This window comes from Oryx dammah, unplaced genomic scaffold (genome assembly GCF_014754425.2).
Source record: "Oryx dammah isolate SB20612 unplaced genomic scaffold, SCBI_Odam_1.1 HiC_scaffold_5, whole genome shotgun sequence".
Taxonomy (NCBI): Eukaryota; Metazoa; Chordata; class Mammalia; order Artiodactyla; family Bovidae; genus Oryx; species Oryx dammah.
In genome coordinates this window covers 103,710,320-103,730,993 of record NW_024070189.1, presented here as the reverse complement: position 1 = coordinate 103,730,993, position 20,674 = coordinate 103,710,320, and the positions used below count along the sequence as shown (strand labels likewise).

Sequence of the window (20,674 nt, the reverse complement as noted above, 5' to 3'; positions counted from 1 at the left end):
TGACACCTCATCACACTCGGCCTGAAAGCCAGCTTCTCCTGCAGCTGCGGGGGGAGCCCTCTCCACTCCCGCTGCTTCCCAGGACCCCGACATTGCCTGGGGTGGGAACCTACCCCGTGAGCCCCACTGCCAGCAGAGGGTGTAGCCTGGATAAGTCAGTCCAGATACACACACATGCCCCTGGCTTCCAGGGGCCTCCCAGCATCTCCCCTCTCTTGTCCGTCACAGCCAACCCAAGGGGAGGCTGGGGTGCCAGCACCGGGGCTCCAAACCCTCTGCTGGTCTCCAAGCAGAGCCCCAGGGCCCACCCTCAGAGACTGGGGCCATACCCCGGGTTTGCTATTTTTCCAGATCCTCCAAGCCCCCGAGTCTGCCCCTGGGCAGAGGAAGGTGTTCCCCTGAAAGGTCTGACCTGAGCAAAGGTATGAGGGAGGGCTGGGGAGGTTGGGGGTCGGCGGACGGAGAGTTCACCAGACGGACAAAAGCCAGCAGGCCATGTGCGCTGAGCGCTGACCCCACAGTGTGTAGGGCTCTGTGTGTGAGCCTCTCTCCTCCCCAAGGCCAGACCCTCTCTGGGCCCCTATTGTTAGCACAGAGCTGACACCTCTTAACGCTGTAAAGGCAAATCGTAAGGGAGACTGGAGCGGTGGGGTGGACAGGTGGGCAGGGGGGTGACAGAAGGGGAAGTGGGTGGGAGGGGGGGATGCAGAAGGCCTAAGCATGCCCTGGAATAAGGGAACACTCTGCACTCAAACTCAGCCAGGCACCTTCCGGGCCCTGAGAAATGCCACATCCCTGCTCTCTGGTGGCTGATATCTCCAGGCAAAGGGAGTCTTAGGCATGTTCTGAGGGGGCTGCTGGGCCATCCAGGGAGCGCCCACTCCTGCCAAGATTCACTCCAGAGCACAGGCAGCTCTTCAGCTCTCCTTTTGGGACCTCGGTTTCTCTGTCTGGAAAGTGGGGGTGTGGTCAGAATAGTGCCTGCCCCACGGGGTGTCAGGACAACTTGCCCAGCCAAGCGCACAGCATGCAAGTGACAGTTCTGTGCCTTCTGCACGTCCAGACTGAGAGGCTTGGTGGGGGCAGAGGGCTCAGGACCATGGCCTTGGGCAGCACAGTCACCATGTGGTCAAGGCATGGCCAGGCCTCAGCTGGGTGGGACCCAGGGCAGGGCAGCTGTAGCCCCGGCCGCGGAAGTCCAGGGCGGCCTCAATTCCTGCCTCCTGGGGCAAGCGGCCCTGGCCAGGGTTCCTCCTTGCCCACTGTAGCCCCCGGGCACGTGGCCAGGTGGGAGCCGCTGACCACAGCCAGGGGAGGAGGAGAATGCCAGGGCAGCAGCTGCTACTGTGTTCAGCGGTCAGGGCTGCACGGGCTCAGGCGGCTCATGGGTCAGCTCCGCTCACACGTGTCGCAGACACACTTCTGTGGGCATCAGTTGGGGCCCGCGTGCCTGCCTGAGGAGTGTCCGGGACCTCACGGAGACCTGCAAGCTGCTCTCACACTCATGTCCGTATGTGCTTCGGGCCTGTTTCTGCCTGCCAAGGTGCCTCTGGACCTAGCAGTCCCAGCCCCCATCCTCCCCTCCCCAAGACTGACACCACGAGGAGGAAATGAAGCATCTTTAATTGAATCCCTGCCTCAACCCCCTAGAGAATCTCCAAGCACCAAACATGTGAGAACTGGGCCCCCCAGCCCCAGAGCCAAGAAGCCTCTTCCCCAGACCCTCAATGCACCACCTCCAGACCCCTCCCCACTCACACCTGTGGCCAGTCTTGCCGGCTTTGTTCCAATAAATAACCCCAAGAACAAAGCACAGGGTAGGGGACCCAACGGAGCACCCAGCTCAGCACAGAAATCTGAAGATGCGGATTACCTGAAATCAGGATCAAAATACACATGAAATCAGAGCTGGTATGCGGGCTGGGAATGATCCCCTCTGGGCACCAGTAGGTCACCATGCCCTCCTCACGGTCTCCCCATGACACTGGCCCCCACAGCCAGGACGAACTAACTCCATTTCGTGTCACCCAGTAACAATTACCTGCCGGGGTTCTCCACCATCAGACCTGACTCTGAATCCTGGGCAAGGGAGGGGGGCCCAGAAACCTTAAGAGACAGCGAGCCTCTGGAGAAGGGGACGTGGCTTCCCAAGGATACAGGGGTCGGGAGCAGGGCAGAGGGGCGAGGCTGGGGGCCGGGTCACTGCTGGGCCCTGCCTCGGCGGGTGCGGAGTGGGCCCGAGGCTCGGGCCTGTACGCGCGCCGCCTGGCCCATCTCCCTGCGGATGTCCCCAAGAGCCGCGGACGGGGACTCCAGCAGCCTCTGGAAGAGGCTGGGCCGGCCCGCTGTTGGCTCCCGGCACTGGAAGGTGACGGCTGTGCCGGCGTCGGCCTTCATCTCCCTGGAGAAGCCGTCGGAGGAGCCGTCGAAGCAGCGGCCGATGGCGATCTCCTTGGCCAGCCTCGGGCTCTGGTCGGTGACCGTGTAGACACCATAGTTGTGACCCAGAGGGTCCAGCGGGGCCAGCATGGAGAAGGCAGCCAGGTCATCAGCGGGCGCGGGGGGGGGATGCCGCGTCAGGTAATCCTGCAGGAGCCCGTTGACCGCCACACGCCGGCAGCTGCCCTGCGGCATGACGGTCACCAGCGTCCTGTCCACCTGACGCTGGTCGAACAGCATCCCGCTGCACTTGAATTCCACACAGGCGGCAGAGGAGCTAGGGCGCTGGGGGTCCCGGACACTCCGGGAATCCCGCAGCCCGTAGAGCTGGCCCTGGGTCCGGGGATGGGTGCCTCCCAAATTGTGGGAGCGGACCATGTACTCCTGGGGTCCTTGGATCTTCACCTTGAGGAAGCAGGCCCGGAATTCCTGCGGGTTGGGCCACCAGGCCAGGAGATCTCCGGTCCAGGAGGCTGGCGCGCCCTCGCGGAAGGGGACCACGTTGTACTCGTATTTGTCCGCCTCCACACGAGCGAAGCGGAAGTGACTGGCGGTCACCGGGGCCTCCTGGCACTCCCGCAGGCTGCGCCACGGGTACACGGGGCCGTTGGCCTCGGTGGGGTCGCCGGGCCTGGGCTTGGCGAGGTGGATGCGGAAGCCGCTGCGCTTGAGGGCGGGGTCGTCGTGGTCCGTGCGGCGGTACGCCAGCCGGTCCAGGTAGGGCTGCGCCACGCCCACGGCGGCCGGCAGCGGGCGCGGCCGCGAGGGCGCGGGCTCCAGCTCCTCCCCGCCCAGGGTGGCCGTGACCACGGCGGTGTAGGCGTCGGGCCGGTCGGCGTCGCAGAAGGCGGGGAGGCAGGCGCCGTTCGGGCCGGTGACCGCGCTGTCGAAGCGGCCCCAGGCGCGAGGGTTGGCCGAGAAGCCGGGGGCGGGCTCCAGATTGACCAGCGTGACCACCACGCCCTCCACCTGCTCGCTGGGGGTGAACTTGTCGTTGGCGTAGGCGCGCACCTTCACGAAGCAGCGGCGGCGCTCGGGCACGTCCAGGTTGAACAGACGGCGCTCGCGGATCTCCACGTTGCCCACCAGGAAGACCCGCTCCTCCCTGCGGGCTCGCCGAGACGCCGGTCTCTCGCGCTGGAAGCCGCTCTCTTCTTCCCACAGGCCCGTGTCAGGGTTCAGCGACCACAGCTTCAGGGCCTCCACGTGGCCCGGCATCCGGATCTGGTCGGCGGCCACGCGCACGGCCACCAGCCCCGTGTGCAGCTGCTCGGCGGAGCCGGCGGCCCGGAGGTCCACCGAGAACATGCCGTACGTGCGCAGCGGGGCCAGCTCCCCGTCCCCGTCCACGAACCGCAGGTCGCTGGGCGCGGCGGCTGCCGAAGTGAGATTTCGGGGGTCCACGAAGGTCACCTGGGCTTCCACAGCCCCCGTGTAGGGTTGACCGTCAGCTCTGCGGAAGGCCCCGGGCGGGATGACCAGCTCCCCTAAGGGGGCCTCCTCTCCCATTTCCCCGAGGGATACGGTGTTGCTCTGGCGGGCGTCTAAAATGATGGGGGCTTTCTTTCGCATGGCCTTGACCTCGTGGTACACGCCAGCACCTCGAGGGTCAAAAGGCAGGACCCTGACAGTGTCCACGAACTGGCCACTGGGGTCCACAAAGGTCATCACCAGCCGCTGAGTGGAAGGCGCCACCTCGAGGGTGAAGTCACCCTGGTAGGACGTGAAGCCAACGGCCTCCCGGCCCAGCAGGATGCGAGCAAAGCGCAAGGGCTCCCCAGAGTCAGCGGCCACCACGCGCCCCCGGATCAGCCCCCGAAGGGGCAGACACTTCTGACAGCCACACTCAGCCACGATCTTGACTGGGAGGGTGTAGCCAGAGCAGTGGATCTTCCTGCTCTCCAGGCGGCGCACGGAGCAGCAGCGGGAGCCTGCGTCCCCACACCGGGGGCTGGAGCCTGCAGGGCTGGGGCAGAGGGTGTCAGGGCAAAGGCCTACATCCAGGTAGGTGGGCCCTCTGCCTGGCTGACCACAGTCATCTGGAAGCTTGATCAGGTGTTCTTGGGGCCGGGGGTCACAGGCTGGCTGGCCCGGGGCTGTGGAGCAAGGAAGCAGGCAGAGAAGGGTAAGTGGGAGAGCTCCAGGGAGGCCAAGGCTGGGGGCCTGGATTGGGGTCAGAGGCTCAACCCAGGGGCTCAGTGACTGAGCAAGGTCAGAGATCAGTCTGAAGCTGGGGTTCCATGTGAGGTTGAGTTTTAGCTGGAGTTGGGACTCAGTCTGGTGTCGGGTTGGGGGGAGGGTTACTGAGGATGCTTACCAAGCACGGTGAGTCGGGCAGTGCCCGATCGCACGGCCCCCGCGTCATTCCACGCTTTGCAGTGATAGGTGCCTGCCTGGTCTGGGCGGAGCCCATGCAGCTCCAGGTGGGCCCCATACCTGTGTGTCCGCCTGTCCAGCAGCGTCCCGTTGTGGAACCTGGGGGGGGGGCGGCGCGCGGGTGAACAACACCATGGGTGTCCTTGGCAGAGGGGAGGGGCTGCATCCACCCCCCTCCCCATGCAGCACAAGGAGGTTGCAGAGCTCCCTCTGGGTCTCAAAGGCACCATGAATCACAGGATGCCCATGCCCACAGCTGGGCGAGAGACCCATAAACACGAGGCAGGGCACTCACCAGGAGTATTTCTTGGGCTTGGGGGTGCCTGAGGCTTTGCAGCAGAAGGTCACATTCTGGCCAGCCTCTCGAACTCGAGACTCGGGGTGCTTCACCAGGTAAGGCTTCTCTGGGGGCAAAAGCAGCAAAGGTCAGGGTCCAGCTTCTCCCAGTGACCCTTCCCAAGAGGCAGGTGCCATCCAGCCCCTTACCGTGGTGCCCTGTTTCACCTGGGTCTTTTCTGATGACTCTAGCCCCACTCACTTTCACCTCACATCTGCTGGAGACTGTACCCTTAATGCAGAATCTATTTTTTTTCCCTTTAGCAGACTTTATTGTTCGAATATTTGCAGCTATTATTCTATACACAAACTTTAATCTCTTATAGAACTCTGTATTCCTTCTTGCTGGGTCACTTCACTCTCCATTTTATGGCACATTTCCATCAAGAAGTATTTCCCTAGAGCGCAATCTGTCTGATTGTGGGTTGTTGCTATTGTTCAGTTGCTAAAGTGAAAGTTAGTTGCACAGTCGTGTTCAACTTTTTGCATTTCCATGGACTATATAGCCTGTCCGGCTCCACTGTCCATGGAACTCTCCTGGCAGGAGTACTGGAGTGGGTTGCCATTTCCTTCTCCAGAGGATCTTCCTGACCCAGGGATCAAACCTGGGTCTCCTGCATTGCAGGCAGATTCTTTACCAACTGAGCCCCTAGGGAGTTTAGTTGCTAAGTTGTGCCCAACTCTTTGTGATGCCATGGACTGCGGCCCGCTAGGCTTCTCTGTCCATGAGATTTCCCAGGCAAGAATACTGGAGTGGGTTCTTAATGCCTAATCTTAATGCTTCCCTTTGCAACTCACTTCTCACCCCACATCTTCTCCAAGGACTGTGACATCTTATTTCTTGCCCCATTGACCTCGCTGTGCATCATACTGTCCCAAGTGCTTGGTGTTACCCAGAGTTACCTCCCCAGGTCCTCAGCCCCTCATCCCTCTTGCCATGAGGTACTTACCCAACTTATTAAGGACAACAGTGGCTACCGCCGACATGGAGCTGTTGGCCTGGGCCTGGGCCATGCCTGCTGAAAAGCCATCCATTTGGGCACTGACGTTGGCTCGGCTGCTGGCACAGACTCCAGGCATCCGGAAGGTTCCATGGGCATCACTAGTGGCTACAGTGCCAGGCCAGTCTCTCAAGGAGACCCTGGCTCCTGGCAGTGGACGCCCAGATGGGGTGACCACTGAGCCCAGAAGAATGTGGTCGGGGCACCCACAGGTGTTGGGGCCACACCCTGGAGGGACACAGGGAGGCACAGAAGGCTCCTGACCCCTTCCTGGGGAGGGCTTTCCTCTCCATCAGTCCCTCAGCAAAGGCACCTAGGCACCCTGCCCACCTCGTTCCCCTCAGAGAGTCCTCAGCGTGGACCTGCTTGGAGCAGCCCCTGGTGTGAAGGACATGGGGCTGAGTGGTCAGGGCTAGGCTGAGGGGGGAACCCGGGGTCCTGGTGTAAGGAGATGCCCCAGGGAAGGGACAGGATAGCTGACTCTCACAGGCCAGAGAGGCTCCTTCTAGCATGAGAGGAAATGTTCAGGCTGGGGCTGGGGGCCCAGCAAGGGGCCGCGTCTTGGGCCCAGAACCTCTCCCTCCAGTCCCAATCCTGCGGTTTCTCCATAAAATGGAAAATTCCACTGGAAACTTCAGGGCAGAGGCATGGAGATGCACAGCCAAGCAGGGTAGGGTGGGGACCCCACCACCCCATTGGCCACAGTGCTCCCCCACCCTGCTGCGGGCTCTGCTGAGGCAGTCTCCAGACCGTGTTTGTGGAGCCCAGGCCTGATTGGAATTTCCAGTCGCCTTCTGGCTGGCCTGGTGTCCGGCCCTGGGAGGGCCTGGGCATCGTGTCTGCCAGGGTGTGAGCGCGTGTCTGCGTGGGCGTGGGGGGACGGGTGAGACCTGCCAATTCCATGCAAGTGTGCACCCCGAGTGCATGAGCCAGCTTCTGTGTGCGTCCACGTCCACCGGGATACCCGCACACCCCAACATGCACGCGGAGGCGCCTCTACAGATCTGCCCGTGACTGGACATGACCCCCGTGAAGCCCACCCGTCCATACGTACACTTTCACCAGTGCTCCTCGGGGGCCCAGAAGGGAAGGAAAAGCCAGTCTCCACGTGGTCCAGGTCCGCTCCTCCAGGCTCCGCCCCTACGCCCAGACTCCGCCTCCTCCTTCCAGGCACCTCCCATCAGACTCCACCCTAATTAGCCCCTCTAGGTACTTCCCTCAACTGGCCCGGCTCCCACCACACCCAGGCCCCGCCTCTAGCCCGCCCATCTCCTCCAGGCTCCGCCCCTCCTACCTGGACACCGAGGCCTCACACACTTCTGCGCCTCCGAGGGACGCCCGGGACACGCATCCCCCGCGGGGCTTGGGCAGCGGCGGCGGCGCAAACGACGGCCTGGCCCGCAGCTCCCCGAACAGGGACCCCACGGGCCCCACGGACCCCACGTGGCCTCTGGAGAGAGGGCAAGGATGGGGGCGTCAGGTGGCCGTCCACCCTAGAAACCCAGAACCTGGTGACAGTGTGGGGCTGGAGGACATTCCTGGCACGTGCATCTGAGTCAGAGAGAAGTCCTACCCTCTCCCCCACAAGGCGAACCGGTCGAATGTGCAGTGGAGGTACGGTTGTCCAGCCCCAGCACACACACACCCCCATCCCTCTCTCCTCCCCACAAGCCGAGCTATTCTTTCTGCGTCTCACACGTGTCTAGGGCTCAAAACACGCTTTCACAGGACGAAGCTGTTGTAGAGCAAATGAGGGCAGCAAGAGGGAGACGCGGTCCTGGGGGCCCCTTCCTGGCCCCGCTACCTGGGCCCCCGCCATTTCAGCCCATCCCTTCCAAAGCCGCCTCTGCTCCCCGCTCCAGCCCTCCCCTGCGGCCTTAGTCCTGAAGGACGCCCCTCCTCCTAGCCGCGCCCACATCCTCTCGGTCCTGCGCCCTCCCCAGATCCGAACACTCAGGCCTCCCTCACCTCCCGCCGGCCCCTCTGGCCCCCTGGGCCCCGCTCTCACCGAGCGGGCAGCGGAAGCGCACGTGGTAATTGGAGCAGCTGCGGCCTCGGGGCTGCTCGCGGTTGAGACACCAAAAGCCGCGCGTGGGGCTCAGGTGTACGCGCTCGCCGACGTCCGAAGGCAGCGCCCAGTCTGTGGTGCGCGCCTCCAGCGCCAGTGGCCGTGGGCACACGCGTGCCGGCCCGTAATAGAAGCGGATCGCGGCCAGGCTCTCGAAGTCACCGTCGCCGCCCGGGTGGTCGACGTTGAACCAGGACGTCCACTCGCTGGCCTCTGCGGAGACCACACGCGCTGGGACCCAGGCCGCCGCCGGTCGGGCCCCATCAATTCATGCGAAAACCCGGGCCTGCCCACCCCCATCTCGCGTTTAAGCCGGGTTGCCCTGCGCTCAAAAGTGCATGGGCCGGGCCAGCCCAGCCTTTCCAGATCTAGAGCCCTCGAGCACAGAAGGAGCTGCAAAGCGATCAAGGGGGGTTGTTTTCCTCTTGCAGCCCCCCTAGTTCTGCTGCTCTGCTCAGCACCTGAGGTGGCCCAGGAGTGCAAGCTGAGCTCTTGCCACTGCGTCACCAATCCCCACCCTCAGAATTCAGAACCCTTGAGAGGTAAGGAGATGTAAGGGCAGCAGGAGGAGCCGCGCCTGAGACCAGCCCTTCTGCTGCTTCTCCCCAGTCCCCCATCAGTGCCAGCTGGGATCTTGCTTGTGCTGTGCTTAGTCGCTCAGTCGTGCCTAACTCTTCGCGACCACATGGACTGTAGCCCGCCAAGTTCCTTTGTCCAGGGGATTCTCCAGGCAAGAATACTGGAGTGGGTTGCTATGCCCTCCTCCAGAGGAGCTTCCCAACCCAGGGATGGAACCCAGGCCTCCTGGGTTGCAGGCGGATTCTTTACCGTCTGAGCCACCAGGGAAAACCGCTAAGGGATGTTGCTTACTGCCCACTGAACCCATCAGGCACCCTCAGTTTCGGGGAAGCCAGAGGTGGGAAGGGTCTGGCCTCTCACAGGTTAGCTTCTGTTTCCATTAGCCCCCCAGGGGGTGCTCACTCCTTTCCTGATTCAAGAGAAAGTCGGATAGAACCTTCCTATCTGGGAAAGAGTACCAGAACTCTTGCTTCCTTGACTGAACTGACACAGTCGTCCCACCATGCCACTCCACCCCACCTGCCCTGGTTTCCTCCTGGACAAACAGCCTGGACTCTCCCTGCTCCTAAAACTGAAGACCTCTTAGGGCACCACTTCCAGGGGCCACCACGCCCAGGGACGCCTCCTGCATTCTTCACCCAGCTCGCATCCCCCTTCTCACATGACCCCACCAGCCAGAGCTCACACAGAGCCCACCACAGAACCAGGACTCAGACCCAAACTGGCTCACCTTCCCAGTCCTCCAGGGCTGGCGAGGGCTGGCCAGGGCGCAACGATGAACCTTCAAGGCCCCACGCGGTCACCGTAGGCTCCTCGGCGTCGGGAGTACCTATCAAAGGGGTAAGGCATGTTGGGGTGGGGGGAGACCTCTGTGAGCTCCTGGTATGTGAGGTGCTGCCCCAGTCTCTCCTATTTCACAGAGGAGAAGCCAGACTCCGACCTCAGCGGACCCCGAGCACAGCAGCCTCCCCTTCTCCAGGAAGCCTCCCCTGACCTCCCCACCCCAGGCTCTCACAGCCCATCCCTCACTCGGACACAGCCCCTTAGGCTGGGGAAGTCTGTCCACTTCACTCCCCCAGACACAGTTCTCCCACTCTGTTCAATGGCCATGAGTTCAGTTGGCTGAGCCCCTCTCTGCCCTCATCTTGATCTGAATTTCCCTTCATCCCTTTGCTGGCTCCCTCAGTCTACCTTACACCTCTGCACTCGGGGCCCAGGCTGCCAAGGGGAAGTCCTTGGAATCTAGCCTGGCTTCTCTGGCTTCGAGGGGTCTGAGATAGCCAGGCTGGGCAGTGACAGACAAGTCCCTTCCCTCTTGGAGTCTCCGTCTCCCCATCTGATAAATAGGCCCAGTGCCCGGCTCTACTGAGTGTTCCAGAGATGGGAGTTTCTTTTCTGAATGGTATGTGTGTGTGTGCAAGAGGGGAGGAGTTCGGTGAGAGGGGAGAGTTCTGACCCCTTCATCCTGGGGACAAGACTGGTTGACTCAGGGCCCAAACGCTGTGGCTACGATGGATACCCTGCAGTCCCCTCTTGCCCCCAGGTGGTCCCGGAGGGAGCTCCGTCTTGTCCTTGCCCCCTCACTCCACTCCCGAGGCGGGCAAGGCGGCTGCAGCGTGGGGAAGCGAGTGGGTCCCTTGGTTCTGTCTCCAGGCTCCGGCTGCTTGCCAGACGTTAGGGCGCCTGGAGGGGGGGCTGGGCGGGGGTCCAGGGGCGCCTCACCTCGGGCCCCCGCCAGGTGTGCGGCGGCAACACAGAGGCAGAGCAGTGTCGGCAGTGACGCCATGGCCAGGTCCGAAGGTCGGAGGGAGGGTCCCAGCTCCGCTGCGCACTCAGGTCGGACTCCCGCGGGTCTGGCGGCAGCTGGGGCTGAGGATGGGGGAGGGACGCGGCCACAGGCCACGCCCCAAGCAGGCCACGCCCCGTCTGAGCAACTCCCCGGCCCGAGGTGACTTGGGTGACCACCCCTCTGGGGCGACCCCCTCGCTGCATCCGGCTGTACCTCCGCCCTCGGGCTGGCCTGCGTCCCCTCGTCGCGGACTGGTAGTCCCTTCCTGAGCCCACCCTCCCTTCTCCACGTCGAGAAGTGCCTCCTGGAACAGAGCCTGAAGCCGTCCGGACATTCAGGCTTTAGGCAGCCCTTTAGGCGGCTAGAAATCCTCCTCCGGGTCTCACTTCGAATCTGTTGGCTTTAGGTCGCCCAGAGCAGGCTGGCACTCAATCCCACCCGGAATCCACCCGCCACTCCTCTGGCTCCAGTTTTCTCGGAGGCCAGCGGGAAGTCCATGTGCGTCTGCCCTCCATCCCTCCCGCCTTGGGCCGCGGGACGACCGGTGGGCAGTACCCCCTCCCCCCGAGGCTGCCCGCCCCCGCGGCAGACGCGGCGCACAGAGGAGGCCCAGGCGAGGGGGCAGTGGTGGTGCGTCTGTTTATTGGCGCGGGCGCCCGTCAGAGCGCCGCGATACAGTCGGTGCCCGTGTACCCCGGCAGGCGCAGAGCGAACTTTCGGCGCACGTCGTCGGGCACGAACCTGCCCGCCACGAAGTGGTGGCGCCCGGAGAAGCGGCCGGCGCAGCGCTTGGGCGCCGCCAGCGATACGAGCACGTCGGGTCGTAGCCCGTCCTCGGCGTCGCCGCCAGTCTCAGGGTCCCAACCTGGGGGAGGAAGGATGGGGGGCGGGAGCCGAGGCTGGGAGGGGTGCTCGCTCTCAGGAGAACCGCCGCCCACCACCCACTTCCCTTCCCCAGCCTGCGCGGCCTTGGCTCTGACACGTGAATCCTGGTCAGACCGGCCTCCCCGTAAAACTGAGCGTCTGTCTTCAGCCCAGTTTCTCCTCCCTCCTTGGATGTGTCTCCCTCCCCCTCTGACCACAGCCTTTGCCTTCATACTTGTGCCTCTGCTCCCGTCCTGCGACCCAATCTTCCTCCTCCATCTCACTCAACCTCTGCCATCAGACTACATCTCTACCTGCGGCTATTCCCAATCAGACCTGTCTGTATCCCTCCCTCCCTAACAGCCCTAAGTGCCCCCTCTTAGACTGAAGTCTCTTTCCACCCAGACCTCGCAGCCTCCTCTGACCAGATCCCCACCCTCTACTCAGAATACACTTCTCATCTCCATCCTCAGTCAAGCCTCCCCCACCAGACCTGTCTCTCTGCGCCAGGTTCTTGCCTCTGAAGATATGCCCTGCCCTTAGCAACGTGAACATCCATCCTCCTCCTTCTGACTGGAGACTCTTCCCTCTGACCTGCCTTCATCTTCAGACCAGATCTTGGCTTTTGGCTTGACAGGTCCCAGCCCCTCCCTCACTGGACGGTAGCCTCTGCCATATCTCAGATGAGCCTCCACCTTCAGACTTGGGCTCTTGCCTTCTCTCCCCCCTCCAACCTGTCTGGGGCCACTGACTGAAAGCCTCCTCCTCCCTCTTTTTATTTATTTAAAATGTGTGTTTATTTATTTTTTGGCCACACAGTGCAGCATGTGAGATTTTAGTTCCCTGACCAGAGCTCACACCAGTGCCCCCTGCATTGAAAGTGCAGAGTCATAACCCCTGGACCACCAGGGAATTCCTCCTCCCTCTACTTTAATCCTGCCTTCTCTGACCCTAGCTTCCACCCTCAGAATAGGGGCACTAATAACCCCTCCTGAGCTAACAGGGTGACCCCCTCTGTCCTAGGCTGTCTGTTCAGACACCAGCTTGCAGCCTCTCCCCCTGACCAGGCAGCCCACCTCTTCCTTTGCCCACCATCCCCAGCTCTGTGGCATCCTGTTGCTATAACCCTAGGCTCTTGTAAGCTGGAGGATGTCCCCTGAGTGTGGTTGCCCCCACGGAGGGTCCGGCTGGCTAGCAGCTGTTTGTTCCGTCTGCCCATTGCCTAATGGTTCCAACAGGCATGGGGCGGCGGCCAGGATGGGCGAGGCCTTTGCCGAGTGAGCTCACGTCTGCCTGGGCGACTGGGCCAGGATGGGCAGAGGGCATGCCGTGCAGGGTGTAGAGAGTGGGGGAGCCAGGGTCACCTGGGCGCCAGCCTGGGCACTGCCCATCCAAAGGCTGGACATGACCCTCGGCCTTGCCCAGAGTGTAGAAGCCATCCGCGGTGATGAAGCGTTTCCCGGTGGGCAAACAGGCCTCCGCCCAAGCCCACCTCCCTGCCCCTCATGCCCCCCTCCACCTGGCGTGCCTGAGGGGATGTCCAGGCTCACAAGCGGGATGGACAGCAGCTTGAGTGTGGCCAGTGCGCGTGTGCAAGGACCCCCGACCTCAGCCGGCTCCACACCAGGGCCCAGCACAGCGTCCACCACCAGCCTGTATGCGCTGTTGATGAGCTGGACCTGGGAGAGCGAGGCATGGTCGGGGCGGCCTGGGGGCTCTGTCCCCCACCACCCCTCGGCTGCCACCCAAGCTGACCTCTGCGGGCAGATAGGACAGGAAGGGGATGTCCATCTTCTCACACTGAGTAGTCAGGTCCCGGTGCAGTGGGTCTGGTGAGCGCGTGGGGTAGAAGATGGTGGGTTCGTACTCCTGCGGGAAGCAGGAAGGGGTCGGCACTGAGACCCTCCCTGGCTCCCCACTGGGCCTCTGCTCCCAGCTTGGCAGGAACTGCCTGAGGCAAGCACTGGGCGTATTCTGTCTCCCCGCGGGAGACTGACCAGAGGAGCAAGCGACATTTTCAGGGCTGCGGGGTGGGGCGGGGGTGTGGGGGGGTGACCCTGGGAGGCCCAGGGCGTCCTCGCTACTCACGAACACCCGCAGGTGCCGCGCGCACACCAGCCCCACCGCTCCGTTCTGCTCTGGGCCGCACACGACCAGCGCCGTCCTCTGCTTCCGGGGGAGAGCGGGCAGAGGGAACACCTGGCAGGGCAGGACAAAGGCAAAGGCGAGGAGTTCGGAACGCCCCCTCTCCCGAGGCCGGCGGGGAAACTGAGGCCCGGGGTGGAGGAAGGGGCGGGGCTCGGGCCAGGAGGCGAGAGGGCAAGGCCGGGGAGAGGTGTTCTGGGGGTGGCACGGGGCCCCTAGGGGCCTGTTTCCTTGTTGGAGACCTAGAGTCCTTGCCTAGGGCTCTCTCAAGCTTGAGCAGAGAAACATGCCTCCCGCCACCACCCAAGCCGGAGTGCGGTTTGTTTATCCTCGGCCTGAGCTGCAGACATTCTTCCACCTTTTTCCGCTGCGGTGGCTGCCCCCTCCCCCGCCCACGTTTCCAGGCCTGCCTCCCTCCAGGAGGCCCCAGGGTTCGGACGGGAGGCGGGGGCTATTTTTCCAGCCCGCCGTGCCCTGCCTTTTTCTCCTCTGCCCCGCTCCCTGCCTCTCTCCTCTGCCCTGCCTCTCTCCTCTGCCCCGCTCCCTGTCTTTCTGTGTCTCTGAATGTGCATAGGTCGGCCTTGGCTTCTGTGCTCACTCCCCGCCCGTGGCTCTGGAGACAAACCCCAGGGTAGAAGGCTCAGTTTTCCACCTTGCTTCCTACATGACTCTGGGCAAGCCATGTTACTTCTCCTGAGTTGTTATGTGTTCTTCCAACTCTTCCGGGCCCAACCCTTTTAAAGTAATGATAACAATATTATACTTGTTTCTCTCCAGTCTGTCTTCGCCTCTGTGTCTTTCTTTCTCTCTCTCTCTCAGACTCTGTGTCTCTCTTTAACGCAGAAGCTGAGTCTCAGCCCAGACTCTCTGCTTGGCCTCAGCTCACTCTCCTCCCAGCACCTCTATCAAGTAGCAGTAGCAGTGACTCTGACGGGCTTCTGAGGTCTCCAGGGGGCCAAACCATACTCTAACTTCCAACCACACCAAGGGAGTTCTTTCCTTTTGGAGTCTCCTCCCCAGGGTCTCAGCAAGGTCCTGACTCACCTTGATCATACCTATGACCCCACTATGCCATGCCCAGAGCCCCAGACCTGACCTAGTCAGGGAGAGTCATAATGTCTGGCTGGCTTGCTTCTGGACAGACACAAAGCTTTCAATGTGAAACCTGGATGGTTGGCCTTCAACAGCCAAGCATGAGGTTACTTCACCGGGTTTGCATTTGTGGCTTTGATTTTCATCGTTCTTCTGAGCATCTCACTCGGGATATGTTTCACTTGGAAATAGGAACGTTTAAGTTAAAAAACAGTGGCGTCCACGTAAAGAAAGATATGAAGCTTTCTCGAAAGTATACAGTGGTGATCAGAAGAGGAAGAAGGGGAGGAAGAGGAAGAGGTTACCTTGCTGGAGCCCTGACTCGACTGCGCACTTTTCTAGAGTTTGCGTTTATTCATTGGTGTCAGTTTATTACCCCTTTTCAGACGAGAAAACAGGCCCAGCGTGGTCTGGCAGCATGACACGGGCCACTGGATAGCAACTGCTCTCTTGCAGGCACTTTGAAGCCTGGGGATTTGTTGCAAAGCCAAATATAGCTCTACTCCTCCCCACCTCTGGGCCTCAGTTCCTGGACCCGTGGCAGGTAGCTGTTTGGGGGTGCTCAGACTTAGGAAGCTGACGTCCCCTCTGCTCAAGACCCAAGAGGTGGCAGAGACAGGCAGTCAAGGGCCCCAGACCCATCTCTGTAGTTGCTTCTACATCTCTGGGGGACCCGTGTCTCTGTCCTGATGTTCAGCAACCCCCTGGCCGGGGCCAGTGACGGACCTTGGTCTCCTCATTTGAGAGATGGGCTGGGGCGGCCCCAAGCCCAGAGGGCTTTCTTGAGGGCGGAAGTGGCCATCCTGGCCGGGGCTCATGCGGCTAGGCCTCCGCTTTGCTGAGCCGGCGTCTGCTCAGGGTGGAGGCTGAGAAGCAGGCTCAGGTACCTTGGTCACAGCCACGGCACTGGCATGACCGCACCACTCCACCAGCTGCTGCCGCCCGAAGCGATAATCCTCCAGCAGCTCCCGCTCCAGGGCCGCTGCCTCTGCGGTGCTGAGGGTCAGGGTGGGGAGGCACAGACAGACGGACAGACAGACACTCAGCTGGAGCCACAAGTGTGCCACCAGCGCTCTGAGCCAGGCCCTAACACCCCCCCCGCCCCGCTCCCGCGCCCAGAGCTGAAGACCCTCATCGGTCCCCTCATCTGTCCCATACACGGGTGAGTGGAAGCCTGCCAGGGAGGCAGTGAGAGTTTCGAACACAAGCCTGAGGCGCGGGAGCCCTCTGGTGGTAGAGGAAGCACACGGCAGTGCGAGTTCGTTCCACGGCCCCAGCGCATGGGCGCCTGCAGTCATGTATGGACGTGAGAGCTGGACCGTACAGAAGGCTGAGAGCTGGAGAATGGATGCTTCCAAATTGTGGCGCTAGAGAAGACCCTTGAGAGTCCCTTAGACTGAAAGGAGATCAAACCAGTCAATCCCAAAGGAAATCAACAATGAATATTCATTGGAAGGACTGAGGCTGAAGATGAAGCTTCAATACTTTGGCGACCAGATGAGAAGAGCCAACTCACTGAGCCAACTCCTAATGCTGGGAAAGACTGAGGGCAAGAGCAAAGGGGGTGACAGAGGATGAGATGGTTGGACGGCATCACCAGCTCAATCCAAACTCCGGGAGATAGTGAAGGACGGGGAAGCCTGAAGTGCTGCGGTTCGCAGGGTCGGAAAGGGTCAGACATGACTTAGTGAGTGAACAACAGGAACAGTGAGGGCCTCCCCCAGATGCCGGAAGCCCCCAAGGCATGAGGAACCCAGCACAGGCAGAAGAGCACGAAGGGCTTAGCTGTTGGGGGCAACGTGTGGATTTTAGGCAGTGGAAACCACTCAGGGAACTTTAGGACACTGGAGGGGGCAGACTGGACTGGAGGTACCTGGGAGAGGTGGGTTTTAAAGGCTGCAGAGGATTTTAATGGTTCACGTGAGGTGGTGGCTGTGGGGACTGCAGCCATGAGACTCATTGGTGATTCTTCTTTAGATGCAGTGGTAAAATTCAAATGACCATGGACTTCCCTGGTGGCACAGTGGATAGGAATCCGCCTGCCATTGCAAGGGCACAGGTTCGATCCCTGGCCTGGGAAGATTCCACACGCCACAGAGTAACTAAGTGTATGCGTCACAATTACTGAGCCTGCACTCAAGAGCCATGTGCTCAGAGCCCGTGCTCTGCAACTAGAGAAGGCACTGCGACAGAGAGGAACCCCCACTCACGGGAGCCAGAGAAAGTCCAAACAAAGCCAGAGAGACCCTGTGCAGCCCCAAAACAAAAGAAGTTGAGATAAATTAATTTTTAAAAATTCGAATAATCGTGGCCAGAGAGATGGAGCCAATGTCGTTGAGGTGAAGCTCTGCCCCCAGCTTGCTGAGTGACAGGTCTGACTCCTCTCTGAGCCTTGCTTTCTTCCTCCTTTGCAAAAGTGAAGGCAGGACAGGCTAGATAATTTTTGAGGCCCAGTGCAGAATGCAAATGTGTGGCCCCTTGATCAATAATTATTAAGAATTTTAAGATGGTGATGGCAGAGCATTAAGCCAAGTGTTGGGCTCTTCTAAGAGCAGGGCCCAGCCCCAGTTTAGGGGGGCCTTCCAAGGGACATGGGCTTGGTGGCTTCAGAGAGGAAAAGCTGGCACTGAGCATGGGAAGATGTTCCTCGTGCCAGAATCAGGGGCTGGAGCAGCTGAGCAGAGTCTATAGACTGATGCCAGCTTCCCTTAGCCAGGACCCCTCCCAGGTGAGGAAGAGCACTTGCCCCCAGCTTATTAGCACACCCTAGAGTATAATAATAATAATGATACATATAATTATTATTATTATTACTTTAAAAGGATCGGGCTCAGAAGAGTTGGAAGAACATATAACAACTCAGGAGAAGTAAAATGGCTTGCCCAGTCACATTGGAAGCAAACTGGAAAACTGAGCCTTCTACCCATGGGTCTGTCTCCAGAGCCGTGGATGGGGTATGAGCAAAGAAGCCGAGGCCGACCTACAGCTAGGCAGAGGCTTATTGGGGTGAATCCTGAGGCTCTCTTCTTAAATTCTGTGAGGAGGAGACTACAACCTTCTAGCTAATTTTGTAGTGTGACCAGGCCGGGCAGCAGGAGGGCTGGAGGTGGGAAGCCAGGACTGCTATGGGATGGGAAGTCAGGGAGGGCTTCCTGGAGGAGCTGACCTGGAGTGCAGTGGGAGGTAATCCAAGCGGCAAAACAATGAAGGTCAAGGTCCAGTGGTGGAAGTGAACTTGTCAGATTCAAGGGACAGGAGAGAGGCAGAGTGAGTGAGGCTGAGAAACTTGGTCAGACACACTGCAGGGTGTCACACGATGGAGATGGGGCTCAGGGCAAGGTGACATGCCTCGTGACCCCAGCAAGCAGAGCCACATTCAAGCCCACACTTGTCTGCGGCTGACACTGTAGGTTGAAGAGCCAGGTAGGGAAAAGGAGCTCCTGGTGGGACCATATGAAGAGCGCCCCCAGGGCAGGCAGGCCCGGGGCTTCTCTGGTGGCACAGTGAATAAGAGTCTGCCTGCCAATGCAGGGGACACAGGTTTGATTCCTGGCCTGGGGAGATTCCACGTGCTTCGGAGCAACTAAGCCCCTGCATCACAGCTACCGAGCCTGCGAGCTCAGGGGCCCACGCACCACCACTGCCGAGCCTGCGAGCTGTAATTACTGAAGCCCACACACCTAGAGCCTGTGCTCTGCAACGAGAGAACCCACCAGAGTGAGAAGCCAGTGCTCCGTGACAAAGAGTAGCCCCCACGCACCGCGACCAGAGAAAGCCCACGTGCAGTAACGCGGCTCATCCCCCATCTTCAGCTTGAGACACCTCTGCCGCCCCCCTGGGAGGGCTGGGGTAGATCATCCATCCTCCTCTGTTTTTCCTCTGTTCTGAAGATTTGGCCTCTGGCCTCCACATGGAGGCTTCCTGGGATTCCCTGGTGGCTCAGATGGTAAAGAATCTGCTTGCAAGGTGGGAGACCAGGGCTCGATCCCTTGGAAAGATCCCCTGGAGGAGGGCATGGCAACCCACTCCAGTGTTCTTGCCTGGAGAATCCCCACAGAGGAGCCTGGCGGGCTGCAGTCCCTGGGGTCGCAAAGAGTCAGACACGACTGAGCGGCTTTTACTCCATTATCTTCCTGCCTAGGGGGTCACCGGAGTGACAACCAGGACTCCACAGGCAAAGGGCAGTCCGGGAACCTGAGGGCTGGGGCAGCAGCTGCTCTGAGTCGGGGAGGGGATATGGCAGAGCTGCTATGGGGCTGAGGAGCAGAGGGTGCTGTTTATGAAGGTGCCTCTTGCTTCTCCCAACTTCTGCCCCCAGGAGAGGAGTTGCAAGGCCCCAGGATTTGCCCACCAGCCCCAGAAGCAGCAAAAGCCCCAAAGGAGGCTCTTAAGAGGTGAAGCTGTGAGGCCAGGGTGTCTGTGCCAGACGCTCCCTGCTCTCTCAGCTCCATCTGCTTCTCTCCACCTTCCCACCTCTGCCCTCCAGCCCTCCATCACTGCTCACCTGGCTGCTACTGAAATCCGTCCCCTCAAACTCCACATGAGCCATGGGGGCTTTGAAAACTTGAATGCTAGACTTCCCAAACCTCCCCAGCATTTAGAGAATATTTATTCAAATTCCTCACCAGACTTACATGCTCCCCAGTGTGTCTCCCACTTGGGCCTCCTCTCCGCGTGCTCCACTCCGACCCAACACACAGCACCTCATCATCCCCCGGTTGGCATCTGAGGCCCCTCCGTCCCCCACACCAGGTGAAGTCACAGCTCCAGCTTCTAGAACATTTTCCTCCCCCTGCCTCGCATGTGCTGGGTCTCTAGTTGAGTCTGGATACCACCCAAGTACTGCACAGGACCTGCCTTGAAAAGAGGGGCTGAGTGGACGGCCAGCAGGGTCTGGTTTAAGAGAGAGCCCAGCTTGGGATCCCATATTGCACACACTTTGAGGAGGACACAGGAGGATGACTTAGGATCAGGTGGAAGACACAATCGCAGCTGCCAACTCCAGACCCCAAATTCATCAGCCCACTGGCAAGTGGCCCGTGTATTTACAAACCGCTTTAACCCGAGCTCAGCCAGCGGCTTCCCTCCCCAGTCTTCAGTTTTATTCTCTGAACAAGGGGTTTAGTAGCAGGGGGGACTACCAAGGAGGGTGTGAGCATTTGAGGAGCTGAAAGCCTGCAGCTCTTCCCAGATGGGGAACAAAGGGTATGGCTTTCAGGGTCCCTGGGACAGATGGAGAGGAGGTGGGCCTGCTTAGGCTGCGTGTGTTTGGCGGGGATGGGGTGGGGGGAGCAACCAGTGGTGCTGATGAATAATTCATGAGGGGCAGGCCTGCTGCAGATGCCGTTTCCCTAGCAACGCAGCTTTGGAGGTGTTGGCTGCCGCAGGCTTAGTCCTTCCAAGGAAATTCAAAATTCCGGGATGGGCCTGCCATTCTCCCCGCCCCCTATCCCCGTCATGCCTCTGCCTCCCATCTACAGCCCCTGGTTCCCTAGGCCTTCTTCCAGCCATGCCCCTGCTTCCCTCGGGTCCCTCTCCCTGGCTGACCTGAGGAAACACCGCTCTTCGGGCGCCTCCGCTAGGTCCGGGCCATCCGTGCAGCTCATGGCGGAGGCGGTCTGTGCGCACACCGGCAGCCACCACTGCCACAGCCTTTTAAACGCATCCCTCGGCGGAGGGGGCGTCCCCTCTCCTCCCACCCACTGTGTGTCCGCCAATCAGGAGACGCCGCGAAGGCGCTGCGCATGGCTATTGGCTGTAAAGTGCAAGTGGACTTAACCCCTTCTTGCCAGGAGTGGACCTGCCCATGCGATGGCGGGAATCCCAAAGTTCCGAATACTGGCAGGGAAACAAAGTCTGGAGGGACAGCGATGAGCTCATTACCCCCGCTATGGGGTCCTGGCCTGGGTGCAAGTCGACGCGCCTCTGCTGCGCCCCTCTCCAGCCAGGTACACTCCGATACAGGTCGCCCATCCACCCACCCGG

General features: G+C 60.7%; 2 protein-coding genes across 4 annotated transcripts; both read right to left on the bottom strand.

Annotated features, from left to right (window-relative positions):
• Positions 1 to 1,604: 1,604 nt before the first annotated feature.
• On the bottom strand, positions 1,605 to 11,133 carry CILP2 (cartilage intermediate layer protein 2). The gene is made up of 8 exons (XM_040241274.1): positions 10,522 to 11,133; positions 9,530 to 9,628; positions 8,161 to 8,433; positions 7,447 to 7,602; positions 6,102 to 6,380; positions 5,111 to 5,219; positions 4,757 to 4,914; positions 1,605 to 4,535 (listed from the first exon to the last, which is right to left on the bottom strand). The coding sequence occupies exons 1-8, from the start codon at positions 10,583 to 10,585 to the stop codon at positions 2,200 to 2,202; spliced, it is 3,474 nt and encodes a 1,157-aa protein (XP_040097208.1). The 5' UTR covers positions 10,586 to 11,133; the 3' UTR covers positions 1,605 to 2,199.
• A 79-nt stretch (positions 11,134 to 11,212) lies between these two features.
• YJEFN3 (YjeF N-terminal domain containing 3) lies at positions 11,213 to 20,618 on the bottom strand. 3 transcript variants are annotated; one of them, XM_040241269.1, is made up of 6 exons: positions 20,237 to 20,618; positions 15,577 to 19,626; positions 13,541 to 13,651; positions 13,208 to 13,321; positions 12,981 to 13,131; positions 11,213 to 11,453 (listed from the first exon to the last, which is right to left on the bottom strand). In XM_040241269.1, exons 2-6 carry the CDS (start codon positions 15,985 to 15,987, stop codon positions 11,248 to 11,250), a joined length of 993 nt encoding a protein of 330 aa, XP_040097203.1. In that variant the 5' UTR covers positions 15,988 to 19,626; positions 20,237 to 20,618; the 3' UTR covers positions 11,213 to 11,247. The 3 variants fall into 3 exon arrangements, with proteins under 3 accessions (XP_040097203.1, XP_040097205.1, XP_040097202.1); XM_040241271.1 differs by having other exon boundaries at positions 15,577 to 15,685; XM_040241268.1 differs by having other exon boundaries at positions 15,577 to 20,618.
• Between the last annotated feature and the right edge of the window lie 56 nt (positions 20,619 to 20,674).

Bases quoted from the DNA above. Each gene is read 5' to 3' on its own strand.
- CILP2 (XM_040241274.1), bottom strand. From the start codon at position 10,585: ATGGCGTCACTGCCGACACTGCTCTGCCTCTGTGTTGCCGCCGCACAC. The intron at 9,629-10,521 runs GTGAGGCGCCCC...CCCCTTTGATAG, and splicing joins ACACCTGGCGGGGGCCCGAG to GTACTCCCGACGCCGAGGAG. The intron at 6,381-7,446 runs GTAGGAGGGGCG...GTGTCCCTCCAG, and splicing joins TGTGAGGCCTCGGTGTCCAG to GGTGTGGCCCCAACACCTGT.
- YJEFN3 (XM_040241268.1), bottom strand. From the start codon at position 15,987: ATGACTGCAGGCGCCCATGCGCTGGGGCCGTGGAACGAACTCGCACTG. The intron at 13,652-15,576 runs GTACCTGAGCCT...CTGCCCTGCCAG, and splicing joins GTGCCGTGGCTGTGACCAAG to GTGTTCCCTCTGCCCGCTCT. The intron at 13,322-13,540 runs GTGAGTAGCGAG...TGCTTCCCGCAG, and splicing joins CGCGGCACCTGCGGGTGTTC to GAGTACGAACCCACCATCTT.